At 33.6% G+C, this 17,850-nt stretch overlaps 3 protein-coding genes across 5 annotated transcripts in view; 2 read left to right on the forward strand and 1 right to left on the reverse strand.

Annotated features, from left to right (window-relative positions):
* Positions 1-4,638, reverse strand: part of LOC140044651 (L-serine dehydratase/L-threonine deaminase-like) — a 40,978-nt gene extending 36,340 nt beyond the window's left edge. Inside the window, exons 1-8 of one of the 3 annotated variants that reach the window (XR_011844477.1) lie at positions 4,349-4,532; positions 3,999-4,169; positions 3,581-3,620; positions 3,138-3,277; positions 2,889-2,977; positions 2,396-2,623; positions 1,704-1,828; positions 868-1,123 (exon numbers count right to left, since the gene is read on the reverse strand). Coding sequence is in view for 2 of the 3 variants with exons in the window: in XM_072089259.1 (XP_071945360.1) it covers positions 933-1,123; positions 1,704-1,828; positions 2,396-2,623; positions 2,889-2,977; positions 3,138-3,277; positions 3,581-3,620; positions 3,999-4,157 (972 nt within the window). In the remaining variant the exon portion in view is untranslated. Of the gene's footprint in view, positions 1-32; positions 1,124-1,703; positions 1,829-2,395; positions 2,624-2,888; positions 2,978-3,137; positions 3,278-3,580; positions 3,621-3,998; positions 4,170-4,348; positions 4,533-4,595 lie in introns of those variants that run through there. The other 2 variants (XM_072089259.1, XM_072089258.1) reach the window with 2 other exon arrangements.
* A 110-nt stretch (positions 4,639-4,748) lies between these two features.
* LOC140044654 (protein unc-93 homolog A-like) lies at positions 4,749-7,219 on the forward strand. The gene is made up of 3 exons (XM_072089261.1): positions 4,749-5,860; positions 6,302-6,572; positions 6,941-7,219. The coding sequence occupies exons 1-3, from the start codon at positions 4,937-4,939 to the stop codon at positions 7,192-7,194; spliced, it is 1,449 nt and encodes a 482-aa protein (XP_071945362.1). The 5' UTR covers positions 4,749-4,936; the 3' UTR covers positions 7,195-7,219.
* A 2,704-nt stretch (positions 7,220-9,923) lies between these two features.
* LOC140044655 (uncharacterized) lies at positions 9,924-13,825 on the forward strand. The gene is made up of 3 exons (XM_072089262.1): positions 9,924-10,310; positions 11,512-11,620; positions 11,809-13,825. Exons 1-3 carry the CDS (start codon positions 10,127-10,129, stop codon positions 12,110-12,112), a joined length of 597 nt encoding a protein of 198 aa, XP_071945363.1. The 5' UTR covers positions 9,924-10,126; the 3' UTR covers positions 12,113-13,825.
* Positions 13,826-17,850: the final 4,025 nt, after the last annotated feature.

Here is a 17,850-nt window from a genome sequence, read left to right on the forward strand (position 1 = left end):
AAATCTTCGAAAAATTACCAAATTTCGACCTTTTTATTTTTTAACATAACTAGTTACTAAGATGATGATAACACAATATATGTGCATATATGGCAATATTATCGCATAATTATTGAATTTTAAAAAGTATATATTTTGGCCGTTTTTTCGAAAAATCACTGTACTATAGTAAAGGGACATTTTCGAAAAATGACCAAATTTCAACCCTTTTATTTTTCGACATAACTAGTTACTATTGCTCTATAAGATGATGATAACAATATATATTCGCATATATGGCAATATTATCGCATAATTATTGAATTTTAAAAAGTCCGGGATATTTTTTATTGTTTGACATAATTGGTATAACATAATATACATAATTACATGTGTATACCACATTATGTGCGTCTGAGCATGTCAATTTATGATATGGTAACTAATTAAAAGGGTCAAAATTTGGCACATTTTCGAATAAAATATCTGTACTATCAAGTACAGGGATTACAAAAAAACATATTTTTATTTTAATTTTAAAAAAAAAGGAGTGGGTCGCAAATCGGTACAGGTATCTTTACTAGTGGTGTCATAACAATAAATAGACAATACAGTTTTTTATTTAACTAGGAAAATTTCAACCCTCTTAATTTAATAAAAAATGTGACTAAGTACATCTTCAAACAGTTGCTGAAAACCCTTTCTTTCGCATAACATATGAAATGACGTCATTTCTACCTACCTCCAGCCTTGTGGTCGTAGCGCTTTAGAAAAAAATTATTTTGGTTAGGCGCTATACAAAAGACAATTATTATTATACATGGATACGATGACATCATATCACTACCATATTTGGTCATATCACTACCATATTTGGGCACCTCACACATTTTTTTTGTCAAACTAGTTTGATAGTGTAGATAGAGCAGGAATTGATAATCAAAATAATATTTTTATAATCCAAATTTGGATTTATATTTATTTAACATTTCTAAAGTTATAGAACATCCTCCACAAACAATGACCACTGCTGATTGGATAACAGTTTGTAACTTGCCCTGCTCTTGTAGTTTTGGTATTACATTGCTATAGATACCAGCGAGGGCGGCACCACATGCTGGCTCTACTAGAATTCTATGTTCATCTATAAAGTATAGAACAAATTTGAAATTTAATTCTCAATATTATTATTTATTATTACTATTCACATGCATGCATTATGGTGGCTTGTTGAACCGTTTTATCATTCACTAGATTTTCCATGATATCTCAATATACAAATAATGAATATTTATGAATGCAATAGTATAAATATTTTCATGGTGAGAATAGCACATTTCATTATTCACTGAATGTAAATATTTGTTCCATTGCACGAATATAAACAAGTAGATTATTGTTTATTTTGAGGAGGGTCACGATTGCATATAACAAGAACGACCACTCATATATCAATCCACTTGATGTTGTATGAGTTCAATGGAGCATGTATTTTATATCATGTTACCCACAATCATCAAATCAAATAATAACAATCTACTAAAGATAAAGATGATGTATAAAATGAACATGGTCAGTCATTTTACTATAGATTGGTTTTGACTGGATAATTTTTTGACTTATATTGTGTGCAAATGTGTATGAGACGAGATGAAAAATGTGATGTGCTCATATGGACAGGATGATGTCATATATATAGAAGTCAGAACAAAGTAGTGTCCTACCTGTGAACCTGAGACAAGCATCAACAGCCTCCTTATCAGATATGACAACTGAATGCACCTCATGCTGACTGTAATAATCAAGGGCTTGCTGACATGCAGTCAGTGCTCCAAGACACTTGGCAACACTATATAAAAATATGAAAGATTATGAAGAGGCATATAGAAGCTATTGCAGTGTGTTGAAAAGGCATACCACTGGTGCCTGATTAGACCCTCTACAGACCCACACTATTCTTTCACCTTGGTTATATTAGATGTTTTGCCCTATTCTAACCAATGCCATCTAACAACAGGATGCTGAGCTCTGGAGATCAAAGGGTTTATCTGTGGCTGCGACATGATCAGTTCCATGCCCCTTAACAGACACCGCGCACCACATAGAACATGTACATAGTATAGTACTGTTGGTATTTGTCGCAGCCAGACATAAGATCAAAGGAATGTTACGATCGAGTTCCTATCTTAGCAAGGCGAGCTCAGTTTCCTGTTGTTAGATTGCCTGGTTCTGACATACATTGTATTTTATACCAATTACAATTCAGAACATGCAAGTGATTTGAGTGGAACTTGACCCCACAACATCTAGAACACAAGCCTGGCAATCATATGTCTAGACCACCAAGATTGCATTGATATCAAGCCCAATTTTAGCTCCCGATACAAAGTTACTTTGCAGTTTGTATAATACATACCTTGTTATGTCGTCTAGTGTTACCAACTCGCCTTTCTTAACAGCTGCATTGTAACAATCGGCTCCAACAGTCTCAATAGTAATGACAGGTACATCATTCCATCCAACCTTCTTTAAGCCCTCGATCACGCCACAAAACAGACCACCACCTCCAACAACTGTTATCAGCACATCAGGCTTATGGGTCATGTCGTCTGCTATTTCTTCAATCATTGAACTATGACCCTGCCTGGGAGTACAAGAATGATAAATTAGAAATGTATCAAAAAGTCAGTCTTTTTCATAACTAACAAAAATATATAAGGTAAACTAATACTATATATCAATGTATAGGTGTCTTAGTCTTAAGCTCTGTCTACACTATCAAACTAGTTTAAAAAAGTGTGCCCAAATATGGTAGTGATATGACATCACCATGTCCATATATGGCCACATCACATGTTTTTGTCACATAAAGTTTGATAGTGTAAACAGAGCTTTAGAGGTACTCTTACCATATATCTGGATGATCAAAGGGGTGAATAATGGTGCCGTTTGACTGACTAGCAATTTCTAACGCTCTTTTGTTTGCTTCGTCCCACACCTAAAACAACACAAATACAATCGGATTTTAGTTGACAGTACACGAAAATTACATACTATATACATATTAAATTTATTCAGGTATATAGTAAAAACATGCAGCCAGAAGTCTGAAATTGTTGATTTAAAAAATATATTATTATTATTACAACTTGTAATACCTTTCCATGATATTCTACTGTTGCGTTCTCATCTCTTAATTTTTGAGCTACAAATTCTGGTGTGCTTTTTGGTATGACAACTGTCGCTTTGACGCCAAGCTTTCTGGCTGCATAAGCTGCTGCTATCCCAGCATTCCCACCTGTATTTTACAACAATTCACAGCAAATTGTTTCACACACATTTATTTCAATGTTATTGTTAGGCAGTAAATGTTGTATATCTATCCATTACAGTTGTATAAAGCTCTGTCTACACTATCAAACTCGTTTGACAACAAAAGTGTGTGCCCAAATATGGTAGTGATGTGGCCAAGTGGTATGACATGTCCATTTGGGCACATCACATTTTTTTGTCACATAAAGTTTGATAGTGTAGACAGAGCTTTAGAGCAGAAATACATGACAAAATAAATGATCTAACAACTTGAATAATTTGAACTTACCTGATGAAGAGACAATATGCTTTGAGCCTTTCTCAATTGCCTAAAAAAACAAATACAAACATTTGAGCATAACTAGTAGGCTCTATTTACAATATTATGTTCGTACAGCATACTATACAGTTGATTCTATCCTTTTGCTTATACTCATAGAAGGCGAAATATTTATACAGTACCAATATGGACAACACCTATTTAGAGGATACCCTATTATAAAAGTTACACTTTGTTGAGTTCAAAAGGTGTCACTTTAAAATAGAGTAAAAAAGTTTCAGTTTTTGTGAATGCATTTCGAAGCAGGGCAGGTGGGGTGAAGTATTTTCTTAAATATTAATTATATTAAATTATATGTATGTATGTATGGATTGGTGGAATAAAATGTTATATTATACATTATCAAATAAGTGATCAAATAATTTACCTTTTTACATAAGTTTGAAATGCCACGTATTTTGAATGATCCAGTGGGTTGGGTGTTTTCAAGTTTTAAATAAACTTTAAACGGAGCATGTTTAGAGAGTGCAGTGCTTTCTATCAATGGTGTACGAACATATAGCTGCTGTTTCTGTTTATCACTCATTTTGGAATACGTCTGTCGAGATTATATAATTATTGATTTAGGCCTAGGCCTATATAAAAATAAATATGTATCACTGTATAGTTACTTAATATCTATTTAATGTATTGTGTATTATGACATTATTTGCTATTATAACGCAAAGAATGTCAAGCCAGGCCTGTGCATGCCTAACTAGACTGTAGGACACTCACGTCCACGACCACCACCAGTTACAGACTGCATTCCTCAATTATAGGCCTAAATAATATTAATATAGGCCCTAGGCCTAGGCCTAGCCTAGATCATAGGGCCTGGCTACCCTCCTTCGCTTAGCTGGCCTTATAACTCTGTTTGGCTAGCTCAATCATATACATATTAGGAATGAATAATGAGGCCTAGTAGTAGGCTTCACACCATTATAAATATGAAGAAAATGAAAAACTTCGACTATGAACTTACACACTTTATTAATCGATCAATTTGTTTGAAAACTGCGCCCTCATCTAGGTACCACAAATTATGTAATTAGGTGATGACGTAGTACGGTGATTCCCCCACCCAACACTCCGCCACTTCCTGGTCACTGCCACATGATGTAATATTATATTAATAAACTAAATTACTGTACTACAATGTAAATTAACCAGACCGTAATAATGAAAGGGGTAGACGGAAACTTAACTTAAAAAAACATTTAATTGTTACTGGTATTTACTTGGTGTTAAATACAGTTTTAGATAAAGAGGAAATCCATACTTAGACTAGACAAGCACCACGACGAAGAAGTCGCATAAATCGTTATGACTAGGCCAAGTGAAACACCGCCTGTAACCCAGTCGACTGGACTCCATACCGGTAGGCCAATTGTGACATCGTCCCTACTGCCGAGGGCTAGACGAAGGAAGACGTATTGGAAGAACCTGTTCGTTCTAAGTCTAGCTTTCTTCTTTGTTTTTACAGCGTATATGTCAATACAAAACTTACAAAGCAGCTTAAACACTGAAGAAGACCTGGGAGTGATATCATTAACCATCGTGTATGGATCGGTTGTCTTTTCGTGTATTTTTATTGCACCGATTTTAATTAGAAAATTTGGCACAAAATGGACTATGGCAGGCAGTATTGTTATGTATAGTGTATACACCGCTTGTAACTATTATCCAACCTACGGTACATTAATCCCATCATCATTTTTGATTGGACTTGCCGCGGCACCTCTGTGGACAGCACAGGGCACATATCTGACGACATCTGCCATCAGTTTGGCAGACCTTACCAATGAAGTTCCGGAAACCTTGTTAAATCGCTTCAACGGTATCTTCTTTGTCATCTTCCAGTCAAATCAAGTTGTCGGAAATTTAATTTCCTCTTTAGTTCTGCAGCAGACGGATGAAACGAGCCCAAACAATACCGGTTACTGCGGACGTTGCAGTTGCAACAAGGCTTCTTCCAATAGTACTGGTGATAGTAGACAACCAGATAAGAGTCTGGTTAACACACTGCTGACTGTTTACCTGGTGATAGGTATCATTGGGTTACTTCTGGTAGTGTTCTTCCTTGATACTCTGCCAACGTTTCAGTCATCTCGCATGGATAGAAGAGAATGTATGCAGAAGTGGTTGGAGACTCTTGGCATTCTACGGAACCCTATTCTTGTACTTTTGGTACCGTTAATGATGTACAGTGGCATTGAACAAGCATTCGTTGCTGGAGATTTTACAAAGGTGACATTATTACTATTCTAAGTTTATTTGAGCCCCATTGGCGTGTGCCCAGTAGGCTACTTCCCCTGCAATCCATCTCTCCTACGCAACACTTATGGCGGTGCCTGGCATGTTGCAACCTTATAAATGATACTTGTTGATCAGGGAAAATGATGCCTAAATGCTTTAGTTCTGCCCAATTTCAAAATCCAGCAGGATCTATCACTGACTCACTGTTAGTCAATGGTACTGTAGATCCTGTTATATTTTGAAATTGGAGGACATGGGATACAAGGCTGTAATTTCACTCTTCACTGGATTAACCTGTATCTTTCACATTGTATTTTACCAAATTTAGAAGGGGCGAGCTGGCTTTTAAAACATTACAATCCCCTTCCCTCTTCCGGATCTATTTCCGACTATAACCCTTTTAGTACATCAATCATATTTTTTTATTTACAGGCATATGTCACCTGTGCCAAAGGCGTTGAATGGGTTGGTTATGTAATGATCTGTTACGGAGGTGCAGACGCCGTCTCGTCGTACCTCCTAGGCCGCCTTGAGAAATACACTGGACGACTGATCCTCTTCTCGTTAGGTGGTTTAGTTCAGATGATCCTCATCGTAACCATGTATCTCTGGCACCCGAAGGCTGATGATGACATCTGGAAGTTTATGTTAATTGCTGCTGGATGGGGATTTGGTGATGCTGTTTGGCAGACGCAAATTTGTTGTAAGCACAAAAAAACTGCTTATAGCAGCACTTTATTTTGAGTAAACGATTTGGCTTAAGTCAGTTTTACATTTTTCTTTCTTAAACTTTAGAGTTCATTCCATAAGATACGTCTTAATTTTCAGTTAAGCAGTGCGTCTTCTTAACTCTCTTGGTATTGGCAACAAGATTTTTTTTAAATGCCATATTTGGATTCCTCCTTTTTTATTTCTATTACGACATGATTCAAGTATAATTAAATCTCTCTGGACACATTTTTAACCATATTTTTACAAGAATTGTGTCTAAACTCTTCAAATTTTTACAACTAAATTTAGTACTGATTATAAAAATGTTCATATACTGATATAAATTTATTTTTATTTCAGCCATTGTTGGCGTACTTTTTCCTGACAAACAAGAGTCTGCCTTCGCTAATTTCCGTCTATGGCAATCCCTGGGATTCAGTGTGGCGTTTGCCTGTAGTATTCCCAACAACGTCTGTATCCACCATAAATTATTTGGCTTTGGCGGATGGCTAGTCATGTCAATGGTTGCTTACTACACTGTAGAAATCATCGTTCATCGCACCAAGCCTGGATATTTGGAAGTAAAGGTTATGGAATCAGATGCAATAGGCTAGAGCGCTAGAGGAATCTTGGGTGCTGGGTGGGGGGGGGGGGGGGGCTGTTGGAGTTATTGTTTTTAATTACGGTTATATTGTGTTACAATAAATTTCCAAGAAATCTTTACTTGAATAACAAAAAAAATACATTCCATACCTGTAATCGATCAACATAAACGTCAAAAAATGTAAAACGGTAGTGTGGTCATGTATAAAATTAGCTAAGTGTTATAGATTTGTTTTTAAAATTAAAAACCTAACACAAAAGTTGTTGTTGAATCATCAAACAACAATTGTTGGCCATATTAATGGTAGGCCTCGTGTATCTTTAAAGTTGTTAACTGTATGATCTGTGAGTGACCCTATTCTAGTAATCTACTCAAGTATCTGTTCTGTCGTCATAGCTGTATTAATATGTCGTTTATTACCAATTCTTTTGTAGATGTCAACTTTATCAATGCAGTATCATTTGCTCTTTACTATTTAGTTTATTTAAATGACCAAAGGTCATTCTAAAACTAGCTAGTGTAACTTACCCTTTACAGTATTATACTCTTAAGGTTGTGTAATATTGAGATATACTGATAGTAGTATTGAAGTAGGCTATATATATTATATATATACATATTTATATAATGGCATTTATATAACATATATATAATAAATGTGTTTACCGGTTTAACTTTCGGCAGCTGCTTAGTATATTAAGTCTTAAATAATAAATGCAAGTTTATAACTAAGTTTGATATTTTTTAGAATATTTGTAAAATAATTAATGTAAAAATCATATTGTATTTTGATAAAGACATTCTATTATACCTAATTCTTAGTTTTATGTGACGGGTATGTTTATTGTAGCTTATTATTATAATAATCACAAGAATAAAGAGAGGCTGAATACATTATTGCAAATATGAAACTTGGTTTTCTTTCTGTTATGTATACAGCCATCCGATATGAATGAGTGTGACAAGTAACATCAAGAAGGCTTGAAATCAAATGTTCTTGGAAAAAATAACTTTGTAACCTATCGTCTTGAAGTCTGATAACCATTTATATATCTGAACTTAAATCTCTAATCCAGAAATTTCAAATTGAAAAAAATAGAAAGCGGTTTTCTTCTAATCGGTTTTAGCGGGAAAAAAGTGCTCAACGAAATTTGACGATCGAGACCGGAATAATCAATTGTGGTTTCTAAACCGGTATTCACAATCGATTCGTTTTATGGGGACCAGTTTATTTTGGCAAGAGAACCGTTTAAAAAACCAGGTATTTTAAAGGCCAGGTGTGGGCAAAAAATTTCTATTGATCATACATTCCAAAAATTATCTTATTTTAGGGATTTTATTTGTGTTGCAGGAGCTTTTTGAAAATTAGCACTTTCATATCAGTGGGGGATAGTTCAAATTACACAGTAAAATCTCTATTCTTTTGTACACAAATTATCCACCGTATATCCACCATCTTTTTTCACCTTCTAGGGAGTCATCAGACATGTTATTACATTATGTTAACTACCTAACTACTGAAAAAAAGTCTTCCTGGTTTTTTTGCCAGAATTTTGCCAAATTTTGTATTTGACCATATTAGGGGAAATTCATGGTTTTTCATCTTGATTTCTGTTACAAATATTTGATTTATGTACAAATAACCAAATAGTATATTTAAAATTCATGCCTGTACCTGAGCTTTAAAGCTCTGTCTACACTATCAAACTTTAACAAAAAAAGTGTTATGTGACCAAATATGGCTGTGGTATGATGTCATCGTGTCACTTAAAGTGTAATAGCTTAAGTTCGATTCTCTTGTTCAGTAAAAATTTGTTCTTGTCGCGCTTCCTGACTGGTTTTCTTGATCAACATTGGTAGCTTCCTATTCAAAAGTTGTTTTTCGACAATTTGGATTTTTATATAAACTATTATAGTACTTTCCTATGGCTGCTTCCTATATCCTTACTTTCACTCTAGGTCTTTGTCAAGTGGTGACGTGTGTTTAAAGGTCAGTGACTTTACAACTCTTTCAAATCGTCACAGGGGTACCGAAACTGTGTAAACCATTTTCAAACAGTGCACGACGAATTTGATTACAAAGATTATTTTTCCATTTTTTCTAAAGTTTCCCGACTTTTATTCCAATATCGTACTTTTAACCGACTCTTGGAAACTTTATACCTATTTAAATGCTAATACCTAACAAAAAGAAGGAAGAGATAATAGCATCACACGTGTTACATAACCTTGGCATCACATGTGATACACATGCGATGCTGTATTATACAGTATTACCATAATACTCATAACTATACATAGGCGTACATACATGTGGAGATAAGCAGTGTGGTGCTTCCAAATTGATATATTATAATGTTTCGTGTATAACTGTTAACCAAACATGAACATAACTAAATAACAATCTCGTGTCTGTACACGGCCGGTCTGTCCCGACCTAAATATTAACGTTGATGCACAAGATAGGATAGGATAGGTCTACAGTAGGACTGGGTCCAGCTATTCATTTATCCTATTTGGCCTATATTTATTGGTATTATTGATTATTAGTAGGCTAATTAGTTATCAAAATGAAGGAGGCCTACTGGGAATTTTGAATCCGTTCTGAATAGGTGTTTAAACGGGTGTTTATACCACCCTATTTATAGAATTTAATAGGAAATCAATACAAAGAATGGTATGTCAAATAGTTCAGCACATGACCAGAATGGTATCCTGTGAACAAATAGAAATAGGCACGGGATATTCCCTGTTGATTACCGTATATAAAGCAATTCGACTTGCACGTTTACCTTATAATCAACATACTGATTTGGTGCGGCTTCCTAAGGAAATAGTATGCTAATCGAATACCAGAATACATTATCTAAAATTCAATTAGAGGCTTAATGCGTAGAGAAGTTTTACACAAGTAAAAGTCAGTGGCAGCTAACATCATAAGTATGCCACTTCACCCGGTATTGCGGGTAGCTTTACTGGGAGATGCAGGCGTCGGAAAAACAACGCTACTGCAGAAGTTTATGAAAGAAGATTGTCTGGTTACTAATGGAGATATTGCAGATACACAAGAGAAAGTTGTGGAGAGAAATGGCCGAAAAATTAAATTAGATATCAGAGATACAGCGGGTAAGTTTTCTTTCTAAATGTTATCTATTCTATTCACCATTAAAAAAAAATATTCCCTACTTTAGCTGTGCAATAATACAAAATGTTTCAACAACATCATGAAATGAAGATAATAACTAAACAGTAGTATTATTCAGTTATATAAATTAATAAAATTGAAACAAAAATGAATAACATACATTACTGTCATGTGGTAATGCATTAAGCTCTGTCTCATCAAACTTTATGTGACAAAAAATGTGATGTGCCCAAATATGGTAGTGATATTGCCAAATATGGTAGTTATATGACATCATCATGTACATATATGGGCACATCACATAAAGTTTGATAGTGTAGACAGAGCTAATTATGTCAACTGAAATCAGTCCAATGACGACCTGTTTACTCAATAATAAAGATAATAAAAAGTATAGTTAAATTTTCCTGGTAAATGAGAAAGTTCGTAGAGAATTAATCAGGAATTGGGGACCGTTTGTAATATGGTTTAAAGGTTTATTAGAATAGTTTTAATTGTTTGCCACAAATTAGAATGAACTAATGATTAGGACACCACTAATTAAGTCATTAATTAAGTCATTAAGTCTTTAGGACACCACTAATTAAGTTATGCCATATGATGCAACCGGACCATACCTTCAACGGTTATGTTTTATATTAGCTGTGGCCTATTGTCAGGAATAGAGTATAGTGTGTTGTGTTTGTGTTTCGTAATATTTATTCAACCAAGAAAAAACAAGTATAATAGTACATAAATATCTAAAATAAACATTTAACGTACTGTAACATAACAAGATCTGGTTAGAAGTAAAAAGTTGTCTCACTCACACCCCTAAACAAAACAAAATATTATAAATTGTTGAATAAAGAAATATGTAGGCTCTAAACGCCATGTTTTAACCTCAACTTATATATGGAAACATTAAAAAAAGAAGAATAAAGAAAAATAAAAACAACATACATTTACTCATGATATTTTGATAAATAATAATGTTTACATTTCTTTAAAATGGTTAAGGTTTTACATTCAGTAAGTGTACATCTAAGTAATTCCATAAAGTTTTTCTGAGAAGGTTATGCACAATCTAACAAGTGGTACAAGCATCTTACGTGGATTTCTATCCAAATTATATTAAAAATCAAAATTAATTTGTGTAAAATTAACAATGACCTAGGAAGTTCAAACATTATTTTCTTTTAGGTCTTGAAAGATACAGAAGTTTAACACAGTCATATTATAGAGGAATTACGAATTTTATCTTCGTTTATGACGTCAACAACAAAGAGTCATTTAATAACCTTATGAAATGGTAAATATCGAAATTATTTATTTGAATTTGTAGCCAAATGTTCATTGTGGTCCTCTATGAGAGAGGAATTAATTAGATCCGTGGTATCTACGACTAAAACGCCTGGCTCATCAATTTGATAGGATTGAATTAAAGAATCAGATTATTTTTGATTTTTTTAAATGTATAAACTATGTCTTTTTTTATAGGTCTGAACAATACAATAGAAATTGCAATGATCCTGTAAACACCAATATTCTAATTGTTGGAAACAAACATCAAGAAGCCGATACAGACCGAGTACCTACCGAACAAGCCCGAAACTTTGCGAATCATTTAGAAGCAGATTTCATCGAAATTAGTACAAGAAATAATACGAACATTGAGGCGTGTTTTTTAAGAATAGTCGATAATTACTTTGAAAGGCAAGGTAAATGTCTGCGACGTATGTTTTCTACTCCATCAATAAAGCTGAAATACAAATCCAAGAAAAACAGTTGTTGCAGAACGTAATGAGACAGTACTAGGCCTACAGCTAAACAACTAAAAGAACACAAATCATGAAAAATGTAGTAAACGTGAATAACGTAAGGCATATAACGTACATAAATACTGTAGAAATATTTACAATCTGAGGATTGGTTACGAATACGGGTTAGCTCGATGTAAATGCTATTTAAACAAGTCAGAGATGTGTAAATAAAATTACTAAGAATTTAGATGATTGTCGTTGTTGTAAGTTATTGGACACCAAATAACACTTCTATGCTACTTTTCCGCCAGTAAAGGGGACAACAGCACACCATGCAGGCCGAAAAAAGGTCAGAGCTCCTAAAATCCGTTTAACTTTAGATGCTCTTCAGTCATCATGAAGGATTCACTCGCCTCGTTACAAGCTTGTAAAATATTCAAACACTTTTTTAATCGTAAAATGTGCTGCGATAGATAATTATGTCTTATTATCATTTAATATTATTAACTGATATCAATGAATTACTGTTTTTGTAAATAAACATTACTTTCAAATAACTAATAACGTATTGTATGCTATCTTCCTAATAAAAAACAATCAATAAACATTACAAAGTCTACAATATAAAAATAACGGGTATTAGACTAGTCCAGATTTGAGAAAAATGAAATGCTGTAGGCATTTCGTGTTAAAAGCGAATAAACATATGTTTTAGGGTAATTTTGGGGTGCTGAATTCAAATTTGCTGTTTACCCGGCTCAATTTTTAGATCTTCACCCTTAAAATGTGAAAAACAAAATGGCCGCCATTTCAGACTTATTTTGGCTTATAACTTGACTTTTAAGTGACGTAGCAAGTTAAAAATGGTGTCTATACCTATGTTTGTGATAGTGAAGATTCCAACTATATTGTTATTAAAGTTGAAAATATTCTATTTCAGCCGCCATGTTGAAATCCAAGATGGCCGCCATTTTAAACGTATTTTGGCTTATAACTTGACTTTTAATTAACATAGCAAGTTTAAAATAGTTTCTATACCTATTTTTGTGATACTGAGGATTCCAAATATATTGTTATTAAAGTTGTAAATATTCTATTTCAGCCTCCATGTTGGAATTCAAGATGGTCGCCATTTAAAACGTATTTTGGCTTATAACTTGACATATAAGTAACATAGTAGGTTAGAAATGATGTCTATACAGTAGCAGTACCTATGTTTGTGATACTGAGGATTCCAAATATATTGTTTTTAAAGTTGTAAATATTCTATTTCAGCCTCCATGTTGAAATCCAAGATGGCCGCCATCATTTTAAACGTATTTTGGCTTATAACTTGACTTTTAATTAACATAGCAAGTTAAAAATGGTTTCTACCTATAGTCCAGCAAAAGTATGGTTGAACCTAGAACAAATTGCAACATAATTTGTTTTTGTTTTTTCTGGTTGATATGGTCCAAATTAACATCATATTCAAAGTTTACCAAAATCGGACATCGTGAAGTGGGTTCATTAGCATAAATTAAAAATGGCCGCCATTTACCATTTTGAAGCCCTGTATATTATCTCCTTAACGGTTGGTTTTACTTATAGACCACCTACTGTAAGTGAATTACTATTAATTATTATTAATCAGATGTCTTGTTAATTTTGGACTGAACAAAAGATGCATGTTTCGAATTCATTCATAATTCATATCTTTGTTTCTTTGCAAGTACAGATCGTTTCTCATTCGAAATGCCATTGAAGATGTTGCCATTTGCTCTCCAGTGTTTTCTTCAACTACAGATTTTTCCACTATATTGCTTCTTCTGTCTTAAAATATTTTTTTAATGATTTTTAATACTGCTTGTTGTAGAAATTTAAATACTGTAATTAAGTACCAATTATCAATTTATTCACCATTTCAAATTATTTCAAATTCATAAAGATTTATAACAAATGCTGGTGTGGATGACATAAGAACAAAGCTTGTTTACCGGTAACCGGTAGTGATGGCAAGTTAGAAAATTACCCAAACCCTTTGAATACCGTTGATATGCAGTATCTTTAACTGATGGTTCTTCATCCTTGTTGGCACAATATAATGTCCTTTATGCTCGATGAATCTTGGAAACAGCATTATAATATAAGCCAAAAAAGTTGTTGACTTGGTCACCAAACAGGTAAAATTCTGGCAATGAAATAGCAACTTTGATTGCAGATGAAGATGCTCACTTGTTATGCCAAAAACTGCAATATGACATTAGTTATTTCATGTGTCATTTCAATTTTGGATGTTTCCATACACGTTTGATCCAATAGACTGGGGTAATAATGTTTCACAACATTAGGCGCTATATAAATCCACGATATTATTGTATGAAAACTATTAATTTGATATCTAATTATTATACTATAAATTAAACTTATATTTATGTGTGTAGGCCTACATTTTACCACTAATTGCAAAGCATATATAGCTTAATGTTTATTGCGTAATAATTGTTTAATAGGCTAGGCCGGCTATGTGCAGGTGTTCACAGGTCCCCAGGGCACAGAGAACTACATGCACAACAGGCCTAGGATATGCCCAAAAGCAAGGCAAGTCAGAAATTTATGCGAGGCATCGTTTAACATCATCAAAAAATGCGAGGCATCAGTTTATCATTTCCCAAAATTTAGGATCGATTATTATTCTTTGAAAACAGAACAGTATCAGCAGTAACATATTACAGCATTTTTATTGACAAATTAACAAATATATTGAGATTAAACGTGTTTTTCACCAATAAATGCATGAGAAATTGACGCATTCCACTTTGTTTTAGTCCTCTATTATCATTTTGGCCGTGAAGCTAGTTAATTCTATTTCCTTATTCTGAATTGAAGGCATTATATAATATAATACTGTAGATGAAAAAACCTCAAAACGAAACCTCTACTTCCTCTGGTATCCGGTCCGGCGAATCGAACATCAATGTTTCGTTTTCACGCGGCTATGCGCCAATCGATATGTGCGTAGCCGCGTGAAAACGAAACATTGGTGTTCGATTGGATTTCTGGCGCCGGAACGGAACCGTGCCGGAACAGGTGTGAAAGACCCTTTATACACGATATGACTTGAATGAAAAAAACAATCGTTACATAAAAATAAACAACATAGCATGATGAATGTATACACGAATCTATTTCGATACGCTAGGCCTATTTTAAAAATATAAATAATTGATTATTAGGCCTATAATATAGCATAATAGCACGTTAAGAAATGCCTCGCACCTTTTTGAAATTGTAAACTATATGCCTCGCACCTTTTTGAAATTGTAAACTATATGCCTCGCATGCCTCACACTTATATTTGGTGTGCCTCGCTGCCTCGCACAATCGAATTGGAACAATACAATGAAAACCCCAGTGGTCTAATGGTTAGGAGATCTGCATATCAAGCAGAAGGTTCCGGGTTTGAATCTCGGAGAGGGCTTTTTCTCATTCTCACAGGTTTCGTCATTTTTATTTTTTCTAATTAATTAAATTTCATTATATCGGGCGGATTACAATTTATTCTGTGATGTTTATATACTGTATATATATATATTTTTTTTTCTCTTTTGTGGCGCAAACACTACTTTTATTCACATTCCTATTATCTCATGTCATTAAATCATATTATTTAACACATTTTTGTTAATTCCAAATGTCATCAGTAACATTTTTACATTTATGAATTCCGTATTACCTCCTTTTTTCATTAATTTTCTTATATTTTTCTAAACACTTGACAATGATCATCATTATCATCTATCTCGATGTAAAATATTTTACACATAAAGAACAATCCCTTTGTGAGTTTTTCATTTTCGCACTTTGTTACTACCCTGTGTGTGTGTATTTAAAATAGGCGCCATCTTTGATTTCAACATGGCGGCTGTTTACAACTTTAATAACAATATATTTGGAATCCTCAGTATCACAAACATAGGTACTGTATAGACATCATTTCTAACCTACTATGTTACTTATATGTCAAGTTATAAGCCAAAATACGTTTTAAATGGCGACCATCTTGAATTCCAACATGGCGACTGAAATAGAATATTTACAACTTTAATAACAATATATTTGGAATCCTCAGTATCACAAACATAGGTACTGTATAGACATCATTTCTAACCTACTATGTTACTTATATGTTAAGTTATAAGCCAAAATACGTTTTAAATGGCGACCATCTTGAATTCCAACATGGAGGCTGAAATAGAATATTTACAACTTTAATAACAATATATTTGGAATCCTCAGTATCACAAACATAGGTATAGAAACTATTTTTAACTTGCTATGTTAATTAAAAGTCAAGTTATAAGCCAAAATACGTTTAAAATGGCGGCCATCTTGGATTTCAGCATGGCGGTTGAAATAGAATATTTGCAACTTTAATAACAATGTAGTTGGAATCTTCACTATCACAAACATAGGTATAGACACCATTTTTAACTTGCTACGTCACTTAAAAGTCAAGTTATAAGCAAAAATAAGTCTGATGAAATGGCGGTCATTTGTTTTTCACATTTTAAGGGTGAAGATCTGAAAATTGAGCTGGGTAAACAGTAAATTTGAATTCAGCACCCCAAAATTACCTTAAAACACATGTTTATTCGCTTTTAACACGAAATGCCTACAGCATCTTATTAGAGTGGAAATATGACTATCTGGACTAGTCTATATTGAACTTGGTATTACACCACAACATATTATCAGAGTAAAGTTCATTCACATAATACGAACCTATTGGAGATCAGTTTCACCCTCCATCTAATTCCAATCGACCAATCACAAGCGGCAGATCATCTTAACTGCAGCTTGTGATTGGTCAAATTAGGTAATTTGGGTATGGGTCATTACGTTGCATCACAACATATTATCAGAGTAAAGCTCATTCACAAAATATTGGGAGATCAGTTTCACTATTACTACCCTTCACTCCAATTGTGTTGTGTACAGCTCGTCACCCCACGTTATGAGTACTTTGTATGCTTTTTACAATCTGGTGTATTCACATATTAATTAAAATATTAGGCCTACTACCGTATTCCCTTTTGACACATATATTAGTAAAAAGATCATCTTCTATTATTATAATAATATATAATAGGTAGCATAAATATATGTAGCCTAAATTATGTTAGGGGATTGCAAGATAATTGCATTTAATTGGCTAAGAGATAGACGAGCCACCATAATACTAATCTAAGAAACACATTGTACCCGTGAATACGAGCGAAAATGGTGTAATGAATGGCGAAGTAAATCGTATTCAGTAAAGAAAAAAATACAAATATAGGTCGCCGCCTGGACCTAGGCCTATAGACCATGATACCTATGTAAAGGTGAAGAGTGCGCAAATCGAAAGCTCATACCTGCTGTTTGTTAGTTTTTAGTAAATAACAAGTTAAATAAAACACATGTATTAATATATATATTTATATATAAAATACTTAATCATGTGTCTTTGCCATTTAAATTGCATTTTAATATTAACAAACAAAAAGGCAGCAGGAAATGGGAAAACATTTCACTATCAACTTTCATACTAGAACATGGACACTCGCATTGTCGATATACATAATTACTAAAACCAGGTCATGTTGTGTGTTGATACATTGCATATGTTGTTATTGCAGTGTCTAATTTTAAATGTAAAACAATACCAACAATAATTGGAAAAAGTATTCCTAAATCGCCAAATTGTTTAGATTATGGAGATACGTGTAGCGTTTTTCCACATGTTATTCATGATAAA

This window comes from Antedon mediterranea, chromosome 3, assembly GCF_964355755.1.
Source record: "Antedon mediterranea chromosome 3, ecAntMedi1.1, whole genome shotgun sequence".
In the NCBI taxonomy this organism is placed as follows: Eukaryota; Metazoa; Echinodermata; class Crinoidea; order Comatulida; family Antedonidae; genus Antedon; species Antedon mediterranea.

What these genes read in the sequence shown, in the direction of transcription:
- LOC140044654 (XM_072089261.1), top strand. Translation starts at nt 4,937, where the DNA reads ATGACTAGGCCAAGTGAAACACCGCCTGTAACCCAGTCGACTGGACTC. An exon ending in TTGCTGGAGATTTTACAAAG is followed by an intron (nt 5,861 to 6,301) that starts GTGACATTATTA and finishes TTTTATTTACAG; the next exon opens with GCATATGTCACCTGTGCCAA. An exon ending in TTGGCAGACGCAAATTTGTT is followed by an intron (nt 6,573 to 6,940) that starts GTAAGCACAAAA and finishes TTTTTATTTCAG; the next exon opens with CCATTGTTGGCGTACTTTTT.
- LOC140044655 (XM_072089262.1), top strand. Translation starts at nt 10,127, where the DNA reads ATGCCACTTCACCCGGTATTGCGGGTAGCTTTACTGGGAGATGCAGGC. An exon ending in AGATATCAGAGATACAGCGG is followed by an intron (nt 10,311 to 11,511) that starts GTAAGTTTTCTT and finishes ATTTTCTTTTAG; the next exon opens with GTCTTGAAAGATACAGAAGT. An exon ending in TTTAATAACCTTATGAAATG is followed by an intron (nt 11,621 to 11,808) that starts GTAAATATCGAA and finishes CTTTTTTTATAG; the next exon opens with GTCTGAACAATACAATAGAA.